The sequence below is a fragment of the Cicer arietinum genome, chromosome 5 (assembly GCF_000331145.2).
Source record: "Cicer arietinum cultivar CDC Frontier isolate Library 1 chromosome 5, Cicar.CDCFrontier_v2.0, whole genome shotgun sequence".
In the NCBI taxonomy this organism is placed as follows: Eukaryota; Viridiplantae; Streptophyta; class Magnoliopsida; order Fabales; family Fabaceae; genus Cicer; species Cicer arietinum.
This window is the reverse complement of record NC_021164.2, coordinates 5,185,580-5,203,396: the sequence shown is the minus strand read 5'-3', so window position 1 is coordinate 5,203,396 and position 17,817 is coordinate 5,185,580. Positions and strand designations below refer to the sequence as shown.

Here is a 17,817-nt window from a genome sequence, read left to right as displayed (position 1 = left end):
CTCTTTCCTACTTCGGCTTCTCCTGAAGCTTGTTCCTTCTTCCCTACTTTGTATTTTTCAGGCCAGACCGGTTGATACAAACCTTTTATTTTTTACAAAAAAAAACTGATTTAAAATGTATTACAAAATAAATAGTACTGCAAACTGATACAAAACTATTCACAGAAAGGCTTTTCTAGCATGGACATAATGTATATAAATGAAAAGGAAGGATAAAAACCTCCAATAGCTTAAGGATCACAAACAATCATACTGAAAACATAAACTGAAACTGAATCATAAAATAGCTTAAGGATCGCAAACATAAACATTAACAAAAAAGAGAAAAGGGAACACACTCCATCATTATTTTGGTAGTTACAATTACATGATTTTAATGGAGATACACTAAAATCATATTAAACTGTTATCCAATAACCATGAATCCTTCTGCCACATAAGCCCATTATAAAATTAATTTAAACTAAGAGTGCATACCCTATTTTCACTAATTAGATTGCAGTTACAAAGTGGACTTATGTGGAAAAATAGTTTTACAATGCATCTCCAGTAATCTTAACAACAAAAAACTTCAATAGCTTAAAGAATGCAAACAACTAAAATCTCACAACATCCAAAAAAAAACAAACAAAGTAGTGTCTTGAAACATTTGAAAAGAGTAACTTCAAATTCGAAACTCTAAATTAATAATTATAAGCAAAACTAATGACAATTCAGTTTAGCATTGAATGTGAAACTAAACCTTACTTATCACTTTATTTTGAGTTTTCAAATTATAGCAGAGTTACAATGTGTTAAAAGAACCACAACTCAGTTACGATACAATCACATGTAACCCAATTAATTCATTACTCACTAATTTTGATACTAACAACAGTTACAAAACCCAAACAAACCAAGTACCTAAGAGGCTAAAACTAACATCCAATACATAACTATTAACCCTATATACTTCAATTTTTTTGTTCTTAACCTTATTATTATCAATTTTTTTGTTTTTCAAACAAAATGAAACAAATCCTATGAAGTATATTAAATTCCAGTCACACACACCCCATATCCCAAAAACCCCCAATTATCATCAAACCTAAATTACAAATTTCCATTAAAATCGAAAATAAAAAATTCCCAGATGCAAAACACAACGGTTCTATGAAAAGATACAAACTTTATAACCAAAAAGCAGAAAAGATACAAACCGAACCGGTGGCTAAGTTTTTGTTTAGTTAGAATCAGAAATGATGTAGGTGGGTTGAGGCTTTGCGCTGGAAGAACCGGTGGTGGTGGTGGTGGCGGTGGCGGCGGCTTCGAAGAAGCAACGATGGAGATGGTGGTTAATTGCTGAATGTTCAGGGTATGAGTTGCGAGTGAGAGTGATAGGTTTTTCTAGGGGCATTACTGTACTTTCAATAATAATCTATATTTCTCTCTTCCCTGTTTCTTTCATCTTTCTTTTATATTTCTCTCTTCTCTTCTCAGTTTTTTCTTTGGACAACAACATAATATTTTAAAATATTAATAAATTTAATATTGTTAATTTGAGATGGTTGAAATATGACTTTTGTTAGTCGATTTAGTTTACACAATTACTGATAAAAAATAATGTAAGTATATTATTTAATTTAGCAATGACATAAACAACAATATTTGAGAGCAAAAGTGCACCCACCCTTTTGTACATTTGGTCATTTCATTGAGAATGACATGGACTACTTTTATCCATAAAATTAAAATAGATAAAATTAAAATAGATAACTAAGATTGAATTATCACTTTAATGACTTAGTTAAGTGTGAGTTAGAGAGTTGATTAGATGATTAAGATTAAATTATTACTTCGATTATCACTTTAATGACTAAGATTTAATTATCAGAGTCGATGATTTGATGTGATCGATTTTTTGTATTGAAAGTCTTTCTAATTAAAAATATTCATTGAAAGTGTCCCATTGATGCGATTACCGGTGGTGCAAGTATATGTAAATGAAAAAGTTTGTTTAAAGAAGAACATACCTAGATGAATGGATGAACTCACACTTGAGGGGGAGATTGTTGATGTATAGTGTGAGTTATAAGTCCCATATTAGTTGAAAAAGTAAAGTTAAACAATATATAAAAGACTCATATATCTATTGTATTATGATTTTAGGTTAAGATACAATATTCAACTCATTTGTTAGTTGTTCTTAGTCCAATTTGATACAATACTTACTTTTCGTGTGAATATTTGTTGACTCATGAAAAATGATTTATGATGTAGTCATGGATAAAAATAATAAAAGCGAATTTAAAAGACAAAATAAGATTCTCATTCTCATTCATTTTTTAAAAATCTATGTTCATTTTAAATTGTTAATTCAAAGATGAAAGAATCTTGTTCATTTTTCAAGATTGGTTCTGAGTCACCAATTGAGCCTGAGTTGAGCTTTATCTGTATATAAAGCATAATAAACAATTGTGATAAAAAAAGATGAAAAAAAAAATGAATTATGAAAAACAAGGAAAATAATGTTATGACATTTTCTTAAAAACGCTATACATGTTTTCAAAAGCTGATTGAGGTTATATTTATTTTATATTTATTAGTTGAATTGAAGTGAAAACAACAAACATGGAAAAGCCAAAGGAACTTAAAACCTTGTTTATTTTGTAAAAACATTGTCTTTTATTTTTAAAATTTATATTGATTATACTTTGATGAGATGCATTTTAAGTGAATTATTGTTACAGAGAGACGATGAAATAGTAATTAATTAGACACATTTCTAAATATATCTTTATATTATTGCTTTCTTTTTTAATTTATACTTTCATTCTTTTTCAAAATGCAGACTATTATTCATTTTAAAAATCTCTTACTTTTTTATTAATAAGTAAATCAACGCAATATTTACAAAATGAAAGATGAAATTTCTTCACAAAATAAACTAACTCTAAATATCCAAAATATCTAAGTACATTTTATTCATACAACAGCAAGATGATACAATACAAGAACAAACTTCTTACAGAAGTAAAAACAAAAGTTGATAACATCAAAAAGGGAATAGAGTTCCTCATCCAGAGTAGGGGAAGGAAAACCTATGGCTCCTTGCAGCATTATATATACCCTAAGTGATTAAAAAACCAACAAAAACATGTGCCATGGCTTCAAGCCAACACTAGGGCAGTGACTAAAAATAGGAAGAAAAAAAACTTGAGTTAATAAAACACAAGTTGTATAAATCCTTCCATATGACTGCAATGAGCCATTAATATTTGAGAAGAGCTTCCCCATTCATCTTGGAAAAAAAAGAGAAATATAAAAGGTCAAGAGATGTTTTTTTATGCATCATTGATTTGAATTACAAAACCAACTTTATCTATATATTGTATGCTTGTCTTTCTTTTTCTTTCACTTGTCCCTTTTCACAAAAAGTATTTGTAAATTAGGATGATGCTGAAGAAGATGATTTTTCAAGATTGGTTCTGAGTCACCAATTGAGCCTGAGTTGAGCTTTATCTGTATATAAAGCTAACATTGTTAAAAACCACATGATCAAAGAGTTGAAGATTCATCTCATATTGAAAATAAGCTTGAGAGTTTGATACAAAAGAAAATTTCTTAGAATATTTCATATTGATGATTAAAAAGATACTAAATCAATTAATACAATAATTATATTTGTAGACCACATTTCAAACTACCCAACTAACAAACTAAATTTGACCAACTAACTAATATCCTAAACTAGTAACTAAAATATCTATTCTTAATAAACATGATTAAGTTGTTACATGAAAATTATATATTTTATATATTACGTACTGAACACTAAATCGTGATTGAAAAAACAAATTAATGTTCATCCATGGAATTATGGAATAATAAATTGAAGAAAATATTGGTAATTTAGTCTATTTATATGTATTAAACTTTGCTACTTGTGCTAACATTGCTACTGATATAGAAGAATATAAACTTCTAATAAGTCACAAGCTACTATGTGCCACATCATGATTGAAGTGTGTCACCAATTGCCAAATCGCTACTAATAGTCTATAAGTTCATAGGATTAAAATAGAGTTGTTTGACAACGTTCATTTTTTCATGAGTTTATAGCATTTTTTCACTTAGTGTTTCCAAATATTACTTCAAGTAGCAATTGAACTTATAACTTAAATATATGATCATTTTACTCTCATTTCTACAATTATGTTGAAAAATTTTTAATATTAATTAAAAATATCTTTGTGTCATTTTATATTTATTAGGTAGCTCAAATGCTAAATTTACAAAACACTTCAAGTTTAATTTGTTAGCTTATCTGCTATCCCCTACTTTTTACCAAACAAAGCCTAAACATTTTATTACTGTTTTTATTACATAACATTACATTGTCCATTCCCTCATTTTCTATTCCTTTCTTTGCTTATCCTTTACTGATATGTCACATTCAACAATCGGCATTTTTAGAATTTTATGATTCAAATTGTTTTCATGTCTTTCTCTCCTAACAAAAGTAGCAAGAACAAGAATAATTATTCATAGGACGAACCTCATATTTCTTGAGTAATGATGCCAACAATGTAGCAACAACTTGGATAACAAGTTTCTGTCCAACGCAGGCACGTGTACCGGATCCAAAAGGAAGAAATGCCGCGTTTTCACTTGGATCATTTAGTACAAACGAGCTGGTTCCATAATTAAATTGTTCTTCAGAACCTGAAATGGATATCAATATTGAAAGATTAATTACTGATGGCTGAACAACTTTCAATATTAAAAAAGTTCTGAAAATTAAAGTTAAATTCCATAGTAAACTCTCATTTCAAATAACACAATCTTATTTTACTTTTTCAACATACCACAACAAGAAAAAGAGAAATTACTGTTAGCAACATAACTTAAACCAACATAATTAATTCCTATTGTAAATTATTGTTGGCAAATCAAATTCAATCTCAGTCCAAGCCTATATTAAAAATTTACAAATATACATTTGTATGTATGTGTAATTGGTGTGATCTAATGCAAAATCATCAACAAAAGTAAAAGTCACAAAATAGAAAAAGAAATGGTACCAAGTATTGCAATAATGGAAGGTTAGCAGACATAATCCACAGTTACAGCTCTCACTCAGCCATCCAATTTATATCGACAGCTAAGATTGTTTCATGCAGTAAAACTGACTATGTGATTTGAATCGTCTTATATGAAATCAACGGCTGAGATAAACTACTGCATGAAACTGTGTATACTTGGGACTGTAGGAAATCGCAATCCGACTAAAACAGTACTCCATCCGTTTCAAAATAAGTGTCGTTTAAGGTTTTTGCATACGTATTAAGAAATGAAAGGATTAGAAGAAAGAGAATACTTATTTTACCAAACTATCCTTATTAACTATTGTTGGTTTTCCACTATCATAAATCTAAAGTGGAATTGAGGCTTTGGAAGTAGTGCACATAGTAATAATTGGAGGGTACAATTAGAAGAAAATAGTTAAAAGCTAAATAAAAAATTGAAAGACATTCATTTTGAAACAACTTTTTTTCGCTAAAGTGACACTCGTTGTGAAATGGAGGGAGTATTAAATTACAAATCTCGCAGTTGCACTTAAGGTACAAGACGTGCCGGCTAAGTATCAAAGCTTGTACCTGATCCTTTTGTACTGTTTGACAAAAACCGGTATGGATTAAAATCGCTTGCATCTTTCCCCCAATTGAAGTCATCTTTGTGTACCAATTGAACAGGAACAACCAGTGCAGTTCCAGCAGGTATGGTTACACCAGTTGCAAATCTTAAGTCTGACACAAGGATGAACGTTAATGAACAAGAAGAGAAAATGTGCCAATTTGAGGAAAGAAATTTAACTATGACCTTTGTTTAGAATAGATAAATATAACATTTAACAGAAAATATACAAGGAAGCTTCGTTTAATTTACTACATCATAAATCAAAATAGAATTAAGATATAAATATACAAAATCAATAAAATTACGATAGAAATATGACATTTACATAATAGTAGTTGGGAAGATGTTATTTAGGTTGTAAAATAAAAAAGGGGGAAAAATATACGGTATAATAGCAAAAGCATCCACGAGTACGTGCAGAGTACGAGTACGGATACAAGTATGACATGAATTTTGAAATACTCATGCTTTAGAGCACTCACTTATCAAACAAATGCATAAAAAACCATTCATAATCCCCCATGTTTTTGTCATGATATACAAATTCCTACCCATGTCTTATATTCCAACCAGTAATGATACATATACAAATTCCTACCCATGTCTTATATTCCAACCAGTAATGATACATGAACACTTAACTTTTGTACACCTGTGCAACATTTGGTTAATTCAATTGAGTAGATAGTTAATTCAAATCACGGCAAAAAATAATTCAATTACATGATTAACTATAATTTTTAACGTGGTCTAAATTAACCATTACTCAACTTAGTTAACCACATTTGTGTATGCAATTAACCAGGTGTCACATGTGTACGAAAAAGTGGGTGTGTATAAAACATTTTTGTATTCCAACACTGTTAATGATTAATCGAGCAATCCACAAACAAGCACATGTAAAAAGTGCCCCTTAGTAAACAGAAAAATCAAAAGGTTACAAATCAGTTAACTTTTCTACACAAGAAGCTCAAAGATCACATCCTTAAAATAACATTATCGCGCATAATACATAATAAGCTATATATATATTGTTGTTGAAAACGAAGATCAATCAGTCACTAAACCAATAATATTCTTGGTTTCTGTAAAACGCGGATTGTTTAAATTGTAAAATAAAACGGAGAATGATCAATTTGCAAAAACGGAGAACGTTCTCCGTTTTCTGACTAATAGAATTTAAGCCTTTCAATTCTAAAATTGAACAGACACAATTGTTATTCCAGTTCAGAGATAAACTCCTACGTCTGAGGGACTGAATCCGACTTGAATTATCACTTATAATGAGATGAAATGATTACAATGTTTAATGCACTTATGTGCTGCAGTTTTCTACCTCTGTTGCTGAACTGCAGATTGCTTCTTTTATATGCATTGCTTACTTTGGCTTATGTACTAGTTGGTTACAATTTAGAACTAACAAACAAAGGTAGTTACAATGAACTAACTGAAAACTAACTGTGCAAAGTAACTATATCTCTAAAGCCTTCTAATTGAGTATCACTTATTTACAAATCTCCACCTTGGTACCAAGTGAGAAGCTTCAACTTGTGATTCTTCAAGTCAGATCCTCTTAGTCCTCTGCCTCAGTTTTTGTAATTGATCTTAAGCAAATTCAAACAATTCCTGAACTTGCTAAGTGTGACAGGTTTTGTGAACATGTCAGCTGGGTTGTCACTTGTGTGCACCTTTCCCACATTTATCTCACCCCTTTCAATGACATCCCTGATGAAATGAAGCCTGATGTCTACATGCTTGGTTCTTTCATGATACATTTGATTTTTACTCAAATGAATGGCACTTTGACTGTCACAACTTATGCAAACAGACTCTTGTTGAACACCAAGTTCAGTGATCAATTCTCTTAGCCAAATTCCTTGTTTCACAGCTTCAGCAAGAGCAACATATTATGCTTCTGTTGTTGATAATGCCACTATGTGTTGAAGATTAGCTTTCCAACTGACTGTGTTGTTAAACACTGTGAACACATATCATGTAAGAGATCTTCTTCTATCTAAATCTCCAGCAAAATCAGAGTCTACAAAACCTTGGACTAGTTTTGATGTTTCTGAACTTTTGTTGTATTCCAAACACATGCTTTGAGTTCTCTTTAGGTACCTTAGAATCCATTTGACAGCTTGTCAATGGCTCATTCCTGGATTTCCCATAAACCTTCCCGTGACACTTACAACATGAGAAATGTCTAGCCTTGAGCAAACCATAGCATACATGATACTCCATATGGCACTTGCATATGGTATATTATTCATGTATTCTGCTTACTGGTTTGTGTTTGGTGACATGGCTGAAGAAAGCTTGAAGTGAGCTGCTAGTGAAGAGCTGACTGCCTTTGACTCATTCATTTAATCTATTTAGAACTTTTCCAATGTAGCTCTCTTGGGAAATTGTCAGTTTTCCTTTCTCTCTAATTCTGATGATTTCCATTCCTAGGATCCTCTTGACTGTCCCCAAGTCCTTCATCTCGAATTCTTTCTTCAGCTGGCCCTTCAATTTTTCTATTTCTTTCATACTTTTAGATGCTATTAGCATGTCATCCACATATAGCAGCAAGTTAATGTATGTTGCTAATGATACTTGTTTGTAATACACAACTATCAAAATTACTTTTAGCATAACTTTGACTAAGCATGAATGAATTAAATTTCAAATACCATTGCCTTGGTGATTGTTTTATCCCATAGACTGATCTCTTTAGCAAGCAGACCCAATCCTCCTTTCCTTGAATTCTAAAGCCATATGGTTGTTGCATTAAGATTGTTTTATTCAGATCACCATGGAGAAATGTTGTTTTGACATCCATTTGTTCCAATTCCATGTCAAAGTGTACTACCATGGCTAGAATTATCCTTATAGATGCATGCTTGACTACAGGAGAAAAGATTTTATTGTATTCTACACCTTCCCTTTGAGTAAATCCCTTTGCTACTAGCCTTGCTTTGAACCTGGATAGTTCAACTCCTGGAATTCCCTCCTTCCTCTTGAAGATCCACTTGCTGCCTACAATTCTGGAGCTGGTTGGCTTAGGTATAAGTTCCCAAGTGTTGTACTTCTCCATTGATTTCAGCTCCTCAGTCATGGCTAAAATCCATGTCTTTGTCTTGAGACCTGACAGCTTCATTGTAGGTTCGGGGATCTTCTTGTATGATCTCTTCAGCAGCATGTAATGCATAGCTAATCATGTCTGCATATCCATATCTTTGAGTGAGTTTTGAAGTCCTTCTTTCTCTGTCCCTGATAAGGTTATAATCATCTAATTCCTGTTCTGGAACCATAGCATGGTCTTTGAGTTTGCATCAATATTGTCTTGTTGAGCCTGTTGTTGTTCTAAAACCATGAACGTTCTTGGTTTTTGTTGATTTTTCTCCTTATCTGTGGCTAAAACCAAGAACGTTCTCTGCTTTTCTGCAACTTTCTCCACCTCAAGATCAAACTTCTCATCTTCAATTTGATGCGACCTTTTATTCGCATCATGCCCAATCCACATCGCTTGAGGGGTTTTGAGTTCAATTGCAGTAGAATGACTCAAATTTATCAAATAACAAGCTGTATGGACAGCTCCTCCCCAAAATTGTGCAGGCATCCCTATATTTGATAAAATGCATCTTATTTTTTCAAGCAAGGTTTTATTCATCCTTTCAGCTAGTCCATTTTGTTGAGGTGTGCTCCTTACAATCCTATGTCTATTCACACCATGAGCTTTGCAAAAACTAGTGACTCCTCACTAAAAATTCAAGACAATTATCTATCCTTAGAGTTTTAATCAGTTTGTCAATCCTATTTTCAACCATAGATTTCCAATCTTTAAAGGTTTTAAACGTTTCATCCTTACTTTTCAACAAATAAATCCATACTTTTCTACTATAATCATAAAAAAATGTAATGAAATACTTATTACCTCCATGTGAAGTAATCTTTGTAGAGCCCCATAAATCCAGAATTCCTTTTGAGCAATGTTTCCCAGTAGAGAATTTGACCTATGCATCTTTCCATACAAACTATGCTCACAAAATTCAAGATCACTAATCTTGTCCCCACCTAGCATGCCTTGTTTGTCTAGAACTTGCATTCCCTTTAGACTAACATGTCCCAGCCTTTGATGTCACAGACTGACTTTGCTTGATGCTTGAACAGCCATTGCTGTCATTCCTGTCACTACTTGACCATTGAGAAGGTAGATGTCATGATTCTTTGTTCCCTTCATGATTACCATGATCCTTTTGTGACTTTTAGAGTGCCTTTCTCTGCTTTGAATGAACAGCCAGCTTCTTCCAGCATTCCTAAAGAAATTAAGCTCCTCTTCAGCTCTGGAACATGTCTTACTTTTGACAAAATCTTCATGGTTCCATCTTCCAGCTTCAGCTTGATTGAACCAACTCCAACTACCTTGCAGATTGATTTGTTCCCCATAATCACCTTGCCTCCATCAGTTTCTTTGTAGTCAAGAAACCAATCTCTATTTGAGGTCATGTGAAATGGACACCCTGAGTCAAGCACTCAGTCATCATCCATGATTTCAGTTGAATTTTCCATAAAAACTTTTGTACTTTCATATCCTTCAGAAGTTATAGATGCATTTCCATAATCATCACTATTTGATCCTTTCTTTCCTTTTCAATATGGGCATTCTTTCTTGAAATGTCCCTCTTTCTTGCATATGAAACATTTCATTTTAGACTTGTCCTTTTCTTTATTCTTGAACTTATTCTTCAATTTTTTTTTCTTCTTCCCTGCTTTGACCTTGACAAACAATCCCTCACCACTGCTTTCTTCTTTCCCATCTGACTTCCTCTTCAATTCTTTGGAGATTAGTGCAGCTTGTACTTCTTCTAATGACAAAGAATCTCTACCATAAAGAAGTGTATCACACAGATTTTCAAGAGAGCTTGGTAATGAATTTATCAATAATAGGGTCTGATCCTCATCATCCAATTTTACATCAATATTTTCAAGATTTAATACAATCTTATTAAACTCATCCATATGATTTTCAATTGACCTACCAAGTTGCATCTTGAAAGTATATATCTTTTGCTTTAAGTATAAACGATTTGCTAATGATTTTGTCATGTATAAAGATTCTAATTTGAGCTAAATACCTGTTGTAGAGGCCTCCTTTGACACTTCCCTCAGAACCTTGTCTCCAAGACTCAAGATTAGAGCACTATGAACCTTGTTCATGATATCCTTCTTCTCCTTTTCTGATAGTGTGGATGTCATGTCTTTCTCTCCTCCCAGTGCTTGTGCCAAACCTTGATGAACCAGCTTTCATCTTGAGACGCCATAACTCAAAATCATTCTTCCCATCGAATTTTTCAAGTACATACTTTGTTAATGACATTTTTCCTTTGAATCTAATACTCTCATGCTTTTGATACCAGTTGTTGTTGAAAACGGAGATCAATCAATCACTAAACCAAGAATGTTCTTGGTTTCTGTAAAACGCAGATAGATTGTAAAATAAAACGGAGAATGATCATTTTGCAAAAACGGAGAACGTTTTTCGTTTTTTGACTAACAGAATTTAAGCCTTTCAATTCTAAAATTGAACACACACAGTTGTTTGTTAACCCAGTTCAAAGATAAACTCCTACGTCTGGAGAACTGAATCCGACTTGAATTATTACTTATAATGAGATGAAATGATTACAATGTTTAATGCACTTGTGTGCTGCAGTTTTCTACCTTTGTTGCTGAACTGCAGCTTGCTTCTTTTATATGCATTGCTTACTTTGGCTTATGTACTAGTTGGTTACAATTTAGAACTAACAAACAAATGTAGTTATAACTAACTAACTGAAAACTAACTGTCTAAAGTAACTATATCTCTAAAGTCTTCTAATTGAGTACCACGTAATTACATATATATTATGTTTGCTGCAGTGAAAAGTAAGCAATATCTGACCGTTTTTCAAAGAACACCTCTGCAGCATGGCACTAGTCGGGAGAAGGCGCGAAGATTCATAAACTGTAGCCAATAGCAAAGGCATCCTATAAACATCTTCATGCTCATATTTTGATGGCTTTTTCCCAACCATGCTAATCTCTGAATAAACCTGCAAAAGCATATGAAAATAAGTAACTGGAATGCCTTGTAAACACTAAGAACTACATTAAATCTATATATCATGATTAGAGACACCCCTGCATATAAATGAAACCGGATTCTACGAGCAATACTTTTTTTCTTCAAAATGACACTAGAATAAAAGTCATGTGTTGTTAATAATGTGATTAAGAAAGTTCATATCAAATGGATAGAGGAGAATGTATTATTATCAGCCATACCAAAAAACCGAAAAGACGCGCACTTGGAAGACAAAGCCACAATATGTCAAATAAGAAGTGAAGTTCAACACATGCTAAGAGTCCCACATTGGATCAGATTAGCCTAAAAATATATTTATAAGTTGGAGACCTCTCAACTTACAAGTCAGTTTTGTAGGAGTTGAATTAGACCCAACCCTAATTCTAAGATGGTATAAAAACCTATCCAAGATCTTTTAGGTCACTGCTATCGGACCACTCGATCTATTAAGAATTCCATATTGAATGCGATATTGCATGCGTTTATAAATGGGAGACACTTCTCACTTTAGTACTCTTCTCAATAGGCATTTGTAAAGCAAAGATTCAATATAGGACTTAAGACTCTAGGTTTTGATCGTCGGAGAATAAACAAAAATAAAATGATCCACAATCAATTTTAATTAAGAACTGGATATTAAAAAACAGAATAAACAAATTGCAACCTTATCCTGTATTTCCAGATGCATGACAAGATTAGTCAATACATTGGCGATTAAAGCAGCTGTAGTTTGACATCCATGAAGCATCATAAGCATTATGTTCCCACAATGTTCTAACTTAGAATTTTCACAATCATTAAGGTCACGAAAGAATTGGAAATTTTCAGATCCAACATTAGAACGGCATTGTGCACCATCTGCCGACTTCAATTCCGGGTTGGAACCTTCACTACGAACATTTTGATCGATACTTCCTAAAATCTTGCAGCTTGTTCTGCAATGTTGAAGGATGTCTTGAGTTAAGCATCGTAACTTTGTACATAAGTATTGATACCTCCAAAACCCTCGTCTCCAAAATGGAGTAACATTATAGGAAGCCCAAAAGCAAGCATCTTTAGCAATTTTCATAAGCAGTTCCTCGTATATTGCAGCCTTTGGCGACGTCAAGAAGCCGTCTCCAAATAATGTGGCTCCCATTAATGTGAAAGCCATATACTGAGAAACCAAGCCGCAACCAAGACTTCCTTTGACTTTGATGTTTTCTATTTGATCTATGATAAAGTCTGCAACTTTCAGAGGATTCAGCAATCTTTCATTCAATTTTGTTGCCAATAATTCCCTATTCTTTTTGACCTAAAGACAATTTAAATAAAATTCCAAGCAGCTATAGTCAGAATGAGAACTTGTTCCACAAAGAAGACAGAATATGAAATTCCTACCGACATTTGAGATGATAATGAAAGTATACGAACAAAACCACAGACTGTGTGGTGTCCGAAATCAGAATGTCTCAAAACTGAAACACTGCAAACATTTTAAAATAGCCAAACAAACCACATAGTGCGTCTTATAAATAAGCCAAGCAAATATTTACACTCCTAAGAGGAAAAAAATTGACAGTTAAGAACCTTTTCATAGGAAGGGGAAAAAAGGCTTGATTTTCCAAAGGCTAGATGAAATGCTTTTCCAGTAAAAGGCAACTTATCTTCAGCCTTTATAAGCATCTCTTGAATTAGCAACGGATCCTTAACTGACACCAGAAGCTTAGTAGGACCTAACCACAGCTTAACAATTGGTCCATACTTCTCATGTGATTCTGACAACACATCTGCAAATCAAAACCGCGATGTATCCTATTAGTTTACTCAGTGCAAAATTCTTCATACAATAATGAAACACGAAAACAATACAGTGATCAAACAATGCCATAAAATTCTATCATATAGCATATCTATTTCCAGCTCCTACCATGGCTGTTATAAATTATAATATTTCAAAATCAAATATCTTATCTCCATCTCATTGCAACAAGGCACTGATGAGAGCTTTTAGTCTCATGGTCAAGCCATATTCGAATATCATATATATAACCCTAGGTAATCGATCACAGCACTATTGTGCACAATTGTGGAATATCGGTGCAGATTCGCCGCATTACATTTTGCAAGTGTGGTGCATTTTACAAGTGCAGTGATCACAGACATAAGTCGCACCGGAATCGCACAGTTAGTGTCCTGTTACGGCCCGTACAGTAAATCCCTTAAAGTGTTTTTTGGGTGTTCCCTCTTATCCTTTTAGATTTTTAGGTCATTTCTCCCCTTCCCTTTATGTTTTCCAGCGACGCTGCTGTGTTTTTCATGGAAGACTACTTGGTTTGTCCTCTGTTCTTGCCTCTATTGTTCTATGCTTGTTTTTTCTAATACTCAGTTTCTACTCAACCATGGCATCATTTCAACCATCAACTTCTCAGAGAAAGTGGTTCTATTTAAAAATCACTTATAATTATTTTGAATATATTTAGAACTTAAATTGATAGTTAAGTTGCGTACAGAACATGATCCAATTTCTAAAAACAACAAGAAAACAAAGGAACTCTCCTTCTCTTTCCAAGTATACATAACTTCGAAATTCCATCTATCAACTCCAAATAAAAGAGACTAGAAATTTCCCAACATTCAACGAACCCTTTATTCTCCAACACAAATTCGCAAAAGAAAAACAAGTATAAAATCGATATCAACAACCTAAAAGATGTATCATCCTAAGTCCATCAAAAAAATGATTCAGAAAATAACTAAAAACTCAACAACAAATTCCCAAAACAACAACTGTAAATTCAATATCAACAACCAAAAACATGACAAACCAAGGCAACCCTAAACCCCACATATATATGCAAAGCACCCAATTAATTCGGTATAGTTGGCGGATATTCCACACCAATAACATGGTTACATTAAAAAAAAAACAAATTAATAACAAAATCTAGATGCATTAGCCTAAAACCAATAAAAACGAAGTACTAATACTTCAAATAAAAGGTGTGTTTAGTGTTTGACACCAACACAAGAGACACAACACTGATACATGAGGTTACATTTAACCGCTTTTAAATCCTTAAATTATACTACCTCCGTCCCTAAATATAGGATCCTCTTTAGTTTTTTTCTTGTCCCTTTATATAATACCTTTCAAATTTTCAACTACATTAATTATTTTTTATGAACATACTCCTAATTATGTTACTTCTTCAAATGAAAATATTAACTAATTCTCTCTCATTTAGGGATGTCAACATAACCCGCACAAGCACCGCACACGCGAACCCGCTTGATTTGGGCGGGAAAAACCCACTTTGATTGAGTGTTGGTGCAGATTTTTCCCGAAATTAAAATTCGGGGGCGGGGACGGATTCGAGGTGCACCCAAACCCGCCCTGCAAATAATATTATAGTAATTTTTAAATTTTCTATACATATACATATTGAATATAATTAATATCTTTTTTAAATATTAAAAATTATAATTTTATCTCTATAAAAATATTTTTTAATTTTATTATTGTTTAATAATAATTATAATAAATATGATTTTTAAATTTATAATTATATATATATATAATTATAAATTTAAATATTATATCTATTATAATTAATATATCTATATATATATATATATATATGAATGAGTGCGGGTGTGGGTGGGGAACCCAAACCCCATTGCCTATGGACGGAATTGGGGCCTAAATTTCACATCTGAAACGGGGCGGGGGTGGGTTTTCCCCAATTAGTTGGGTGCGGGTGAGAGTGGAGGAGGCAAAATCTGCCCCCGCCCGCCCAGTTGTCATGCCTAGGCTCGTTAAGGGGGAAACTTCTAAAACCAAACTAACCGTCAACAAATTTAATACGAAAACAAACTTTCATAATTTATGTATTTAGTGGCAGTGCTATCTCTCAATGTCATATTTGGTGAGAAAATAACTACAAACTCAACAATTAAAGAAAACAACATAAAAAAGAAAAGAAAAGATAATCACCAGTGAAATTTCCTTTGGAAAGAAGCTTGAAGTGTCCAAAAAAGGAAGAAGAACTGGGTCCAGGAATTGTTCTAGCTTTACACCACAAAGTGAAGAACTTGAAGAGTTTTCTAACCAAAAGGGTAGTGATAAAAACAAGAAAAAGCCAAAGAAAGGCATTGAATTCTCTTGTGACGAATTCAGTAAGAAGCTCAGAAGGAGTTAAGAGAAGAGTGTTGTTACATGAAGAAGAAGATCTGATTTTTGAGTTAAGAAGAACAAGACCCACGAAAGTTGTTGGAACTGAAAAAGAAGAAGATTCGATGAAACATGATGATGAATTGTTCATTTTTTCATTGATCATATGGTTTGGTTTGGTAATTGCTGATGATTTTGTTATGACTTTTTTGTTCTGTTTTCTTATTTGGGGTTAGAGAGAGAGATGTTAAGACACGATACTACGTTGTCGTTTTATGTTGGTGTCTTGTGGCGGTGTCATTTTGTTTCAATTATTGTGGGCATATAAATGCTACCAATAATCTCTTTCTCACATTTATTTATTTTTTTATTTAAAAAAATTGATATAAATCTCACACTTTAGAAATTTGTCTTTCATAAAATAGTGGAATTCATACTAGCTTCACTTAATTTCAATTAATGAAAGAATTAATATTAGAAAAATAGCCTTTTTAGCACTTTTCATTTTGGGTAAGATGAGAAAATTGAAATGTCATTTGTCATGATTGATTGAAGGCTCATGTAAGTTTAGCTAATTGACTTGATGGATACATAAAAAAAAAAAAAAAAAAAAAAAAGTATTAATTTTGGGTGAAATCTAAGGGGATCACAATGAATTTAACATAAAGTGATTAGATCACATGAATTTCATTCGATAAAAAATAAGTGTTATGTAATATTTGATATGTATTAATGTGTTATGTAATATTTGATATGTATTGATGTATTTTATTCAATTAATTTATTTTATTAAATTATTAATGTTGTTGAAGTATTAGTGTAAGTGTTGTATCTAACTTACATGTGAGTATATGCGATAGTTAGAAAAAGAGTGTTAAACTTGAGGGGAAAAGTGTTAAATATAGTATTGCGAGTTAACATCATCGATATGGAATTGTTGTGGATATTTTCTTGTGTTTTAAGGCATGTTTAATGTAATTCATTTATTTTGTTTTTTTTTGTCACAAAAAGAAAACGATATTTATTCATTCAAATTAATAGAATACATCTAATACAACATAAATTCAACATCGATAAAAACGAAAATGATGAATTTGCAAATATACTCACAACATTCACGTTAGTAACATAAAATAGCATAACGCCTACAAGTAATCAGACAAAATCGAAGTGGCCGAAATATACATGTCTTTAGATATGTAACATTTACTACTTAATCATTAGTTGAATTAATAATTGATCAAAGTTGATCTATCAATCTGAATCAATAGGACACAACAACAATATGAAAGATCAAACAAGCACCGTATGAAGAAGGGAAATCAAACAAACGCCAATCAAAGGTGACGAAATCACAAGAAGAAGAAGAAAAAATACAGAAAATCGGTATATACAAAAACCACTTATTTAAATTAATACAGAAGTAAAAGAAGCACATGGGTGATTCTAAATAAAAAATTATCTAAAATCACTTATTTCCACATAAAGAGGAAGAAGAAGAAAATCCATTTAGACTATTTCGTTTTAGTTGTTATTCGAAAGTTATTAACATATCTTTGTATTCATAATATATATCTTTGTTTCTTCCATTATTACATCGTCAATGTATTTAGACTATTCAGTATCTATTAATCCTCTCTTAAGAACTAAGAGATTTGCTAATAAAACAAATATTCTCAATTGCTAGAAAAATCACATGTTAAAATACAAGCAAAAAATAATCGCATGTTAAAATACAAGCAAAATCACATGCTAACATGATCAAACTGAATTATTTGCTCAAGCACTTATCATTGCTAACAAACTATTTTTATCATTCCTTGATGATTTTTTAAAACTTACAAGGAAAAAGAAATGGAATGAATAAAAACACAAAACA

General features: G+C 32.2%; 2 protein-coding genes across 4 annotated transcripts in view; both read right to left on the bottom strand.

Annotated features, from left to right (window-relative positions):
• LOC101492091 (probable diphthine methyl ester synthase) overlaps nt 1-1,472 on the bottom strand; it is a 6,592-nt gene extending 5,120 nt beyond the window's left edge. The window contains exons 1-2 of one of the 2 annotated variants that reach the window (XM_027334975.2): nt 1,200-1,472; nt 8-82 (exon numbers count right to left, since the gene is read on the bottom strand). The gene's annotated coding sequence lies outside the window, so the exon portion shown is untranslated. The remainder of the gene's footprint in view (nt 1-7; nt 83-1,199) is intronic. The other variant, XM_012715632.3, reaches the window with a different exon arrangement.
• A 1,465-nt stretch (nt 1,473-2,937) lies between these two features.
• On the bottom strand, nt 2,938-16,234 carry LOC101491357 (uncharacterized). Of its 2 annotated transcripts, XM_004499715.4 has the most exons (7): nt 15,762-16,233; nt 13,355-13,554; nt 12,450-13,079; nt 11,603-11,753; nt 5,640-5,789; nt 4,538-4,704; nt 2,938-3,501 (listed from the first exon to the last, which is right to left on the bottom strand). In XM_004499715.4, exons 1-7 carry the CDS (start codon nt 16,102-16,104, stop codon nt 3,394-3,396), a joined length of 1,749 nt encoding a protein of 582 aa, XP_004499772.1. In that variant the 5' UTR covers nt 16,105-16,233; the 3' UTR covers nt 2,938-3,393. The 2 variants fall into 2 exon arrangements, with proteins under 2 accessions (XP_004499772.1, XP_012571108.1); XM_012715654.3 differs by lacking the exon at nt 5,640-5,789 and having other exon boundaries at nt 15,762-16,234.
• Between the last annotated feature and the right edge of the window lie 1,583 nt (nt 16,235-17,817).

Excerpts from the sequence above, each read along its gene's own strand:
- LOC101491357 (XM_004499715.4), bottom strand. The coding sequence starts at position 16,104 with ATGATCAATGAAAAAATGAACAATTCATCATCATGTTTCATCGAATCT. Across the intron at positions 13,080-13,354 it reads TTTCCCCTTCCTATGAAAAG|GTCAAAAAGAATAGGGAATT; the intron begins GTTCTTAACTGT and ends AATTGTCTTTAG. Across the intron at positions 4,705-5,639 it reads AAACAGTACAAAAGGATCAG|GTTCTGAAGAACAATTTAAT; the intron begins GTACAAGCTTTG and ends TATCCATTTCAG.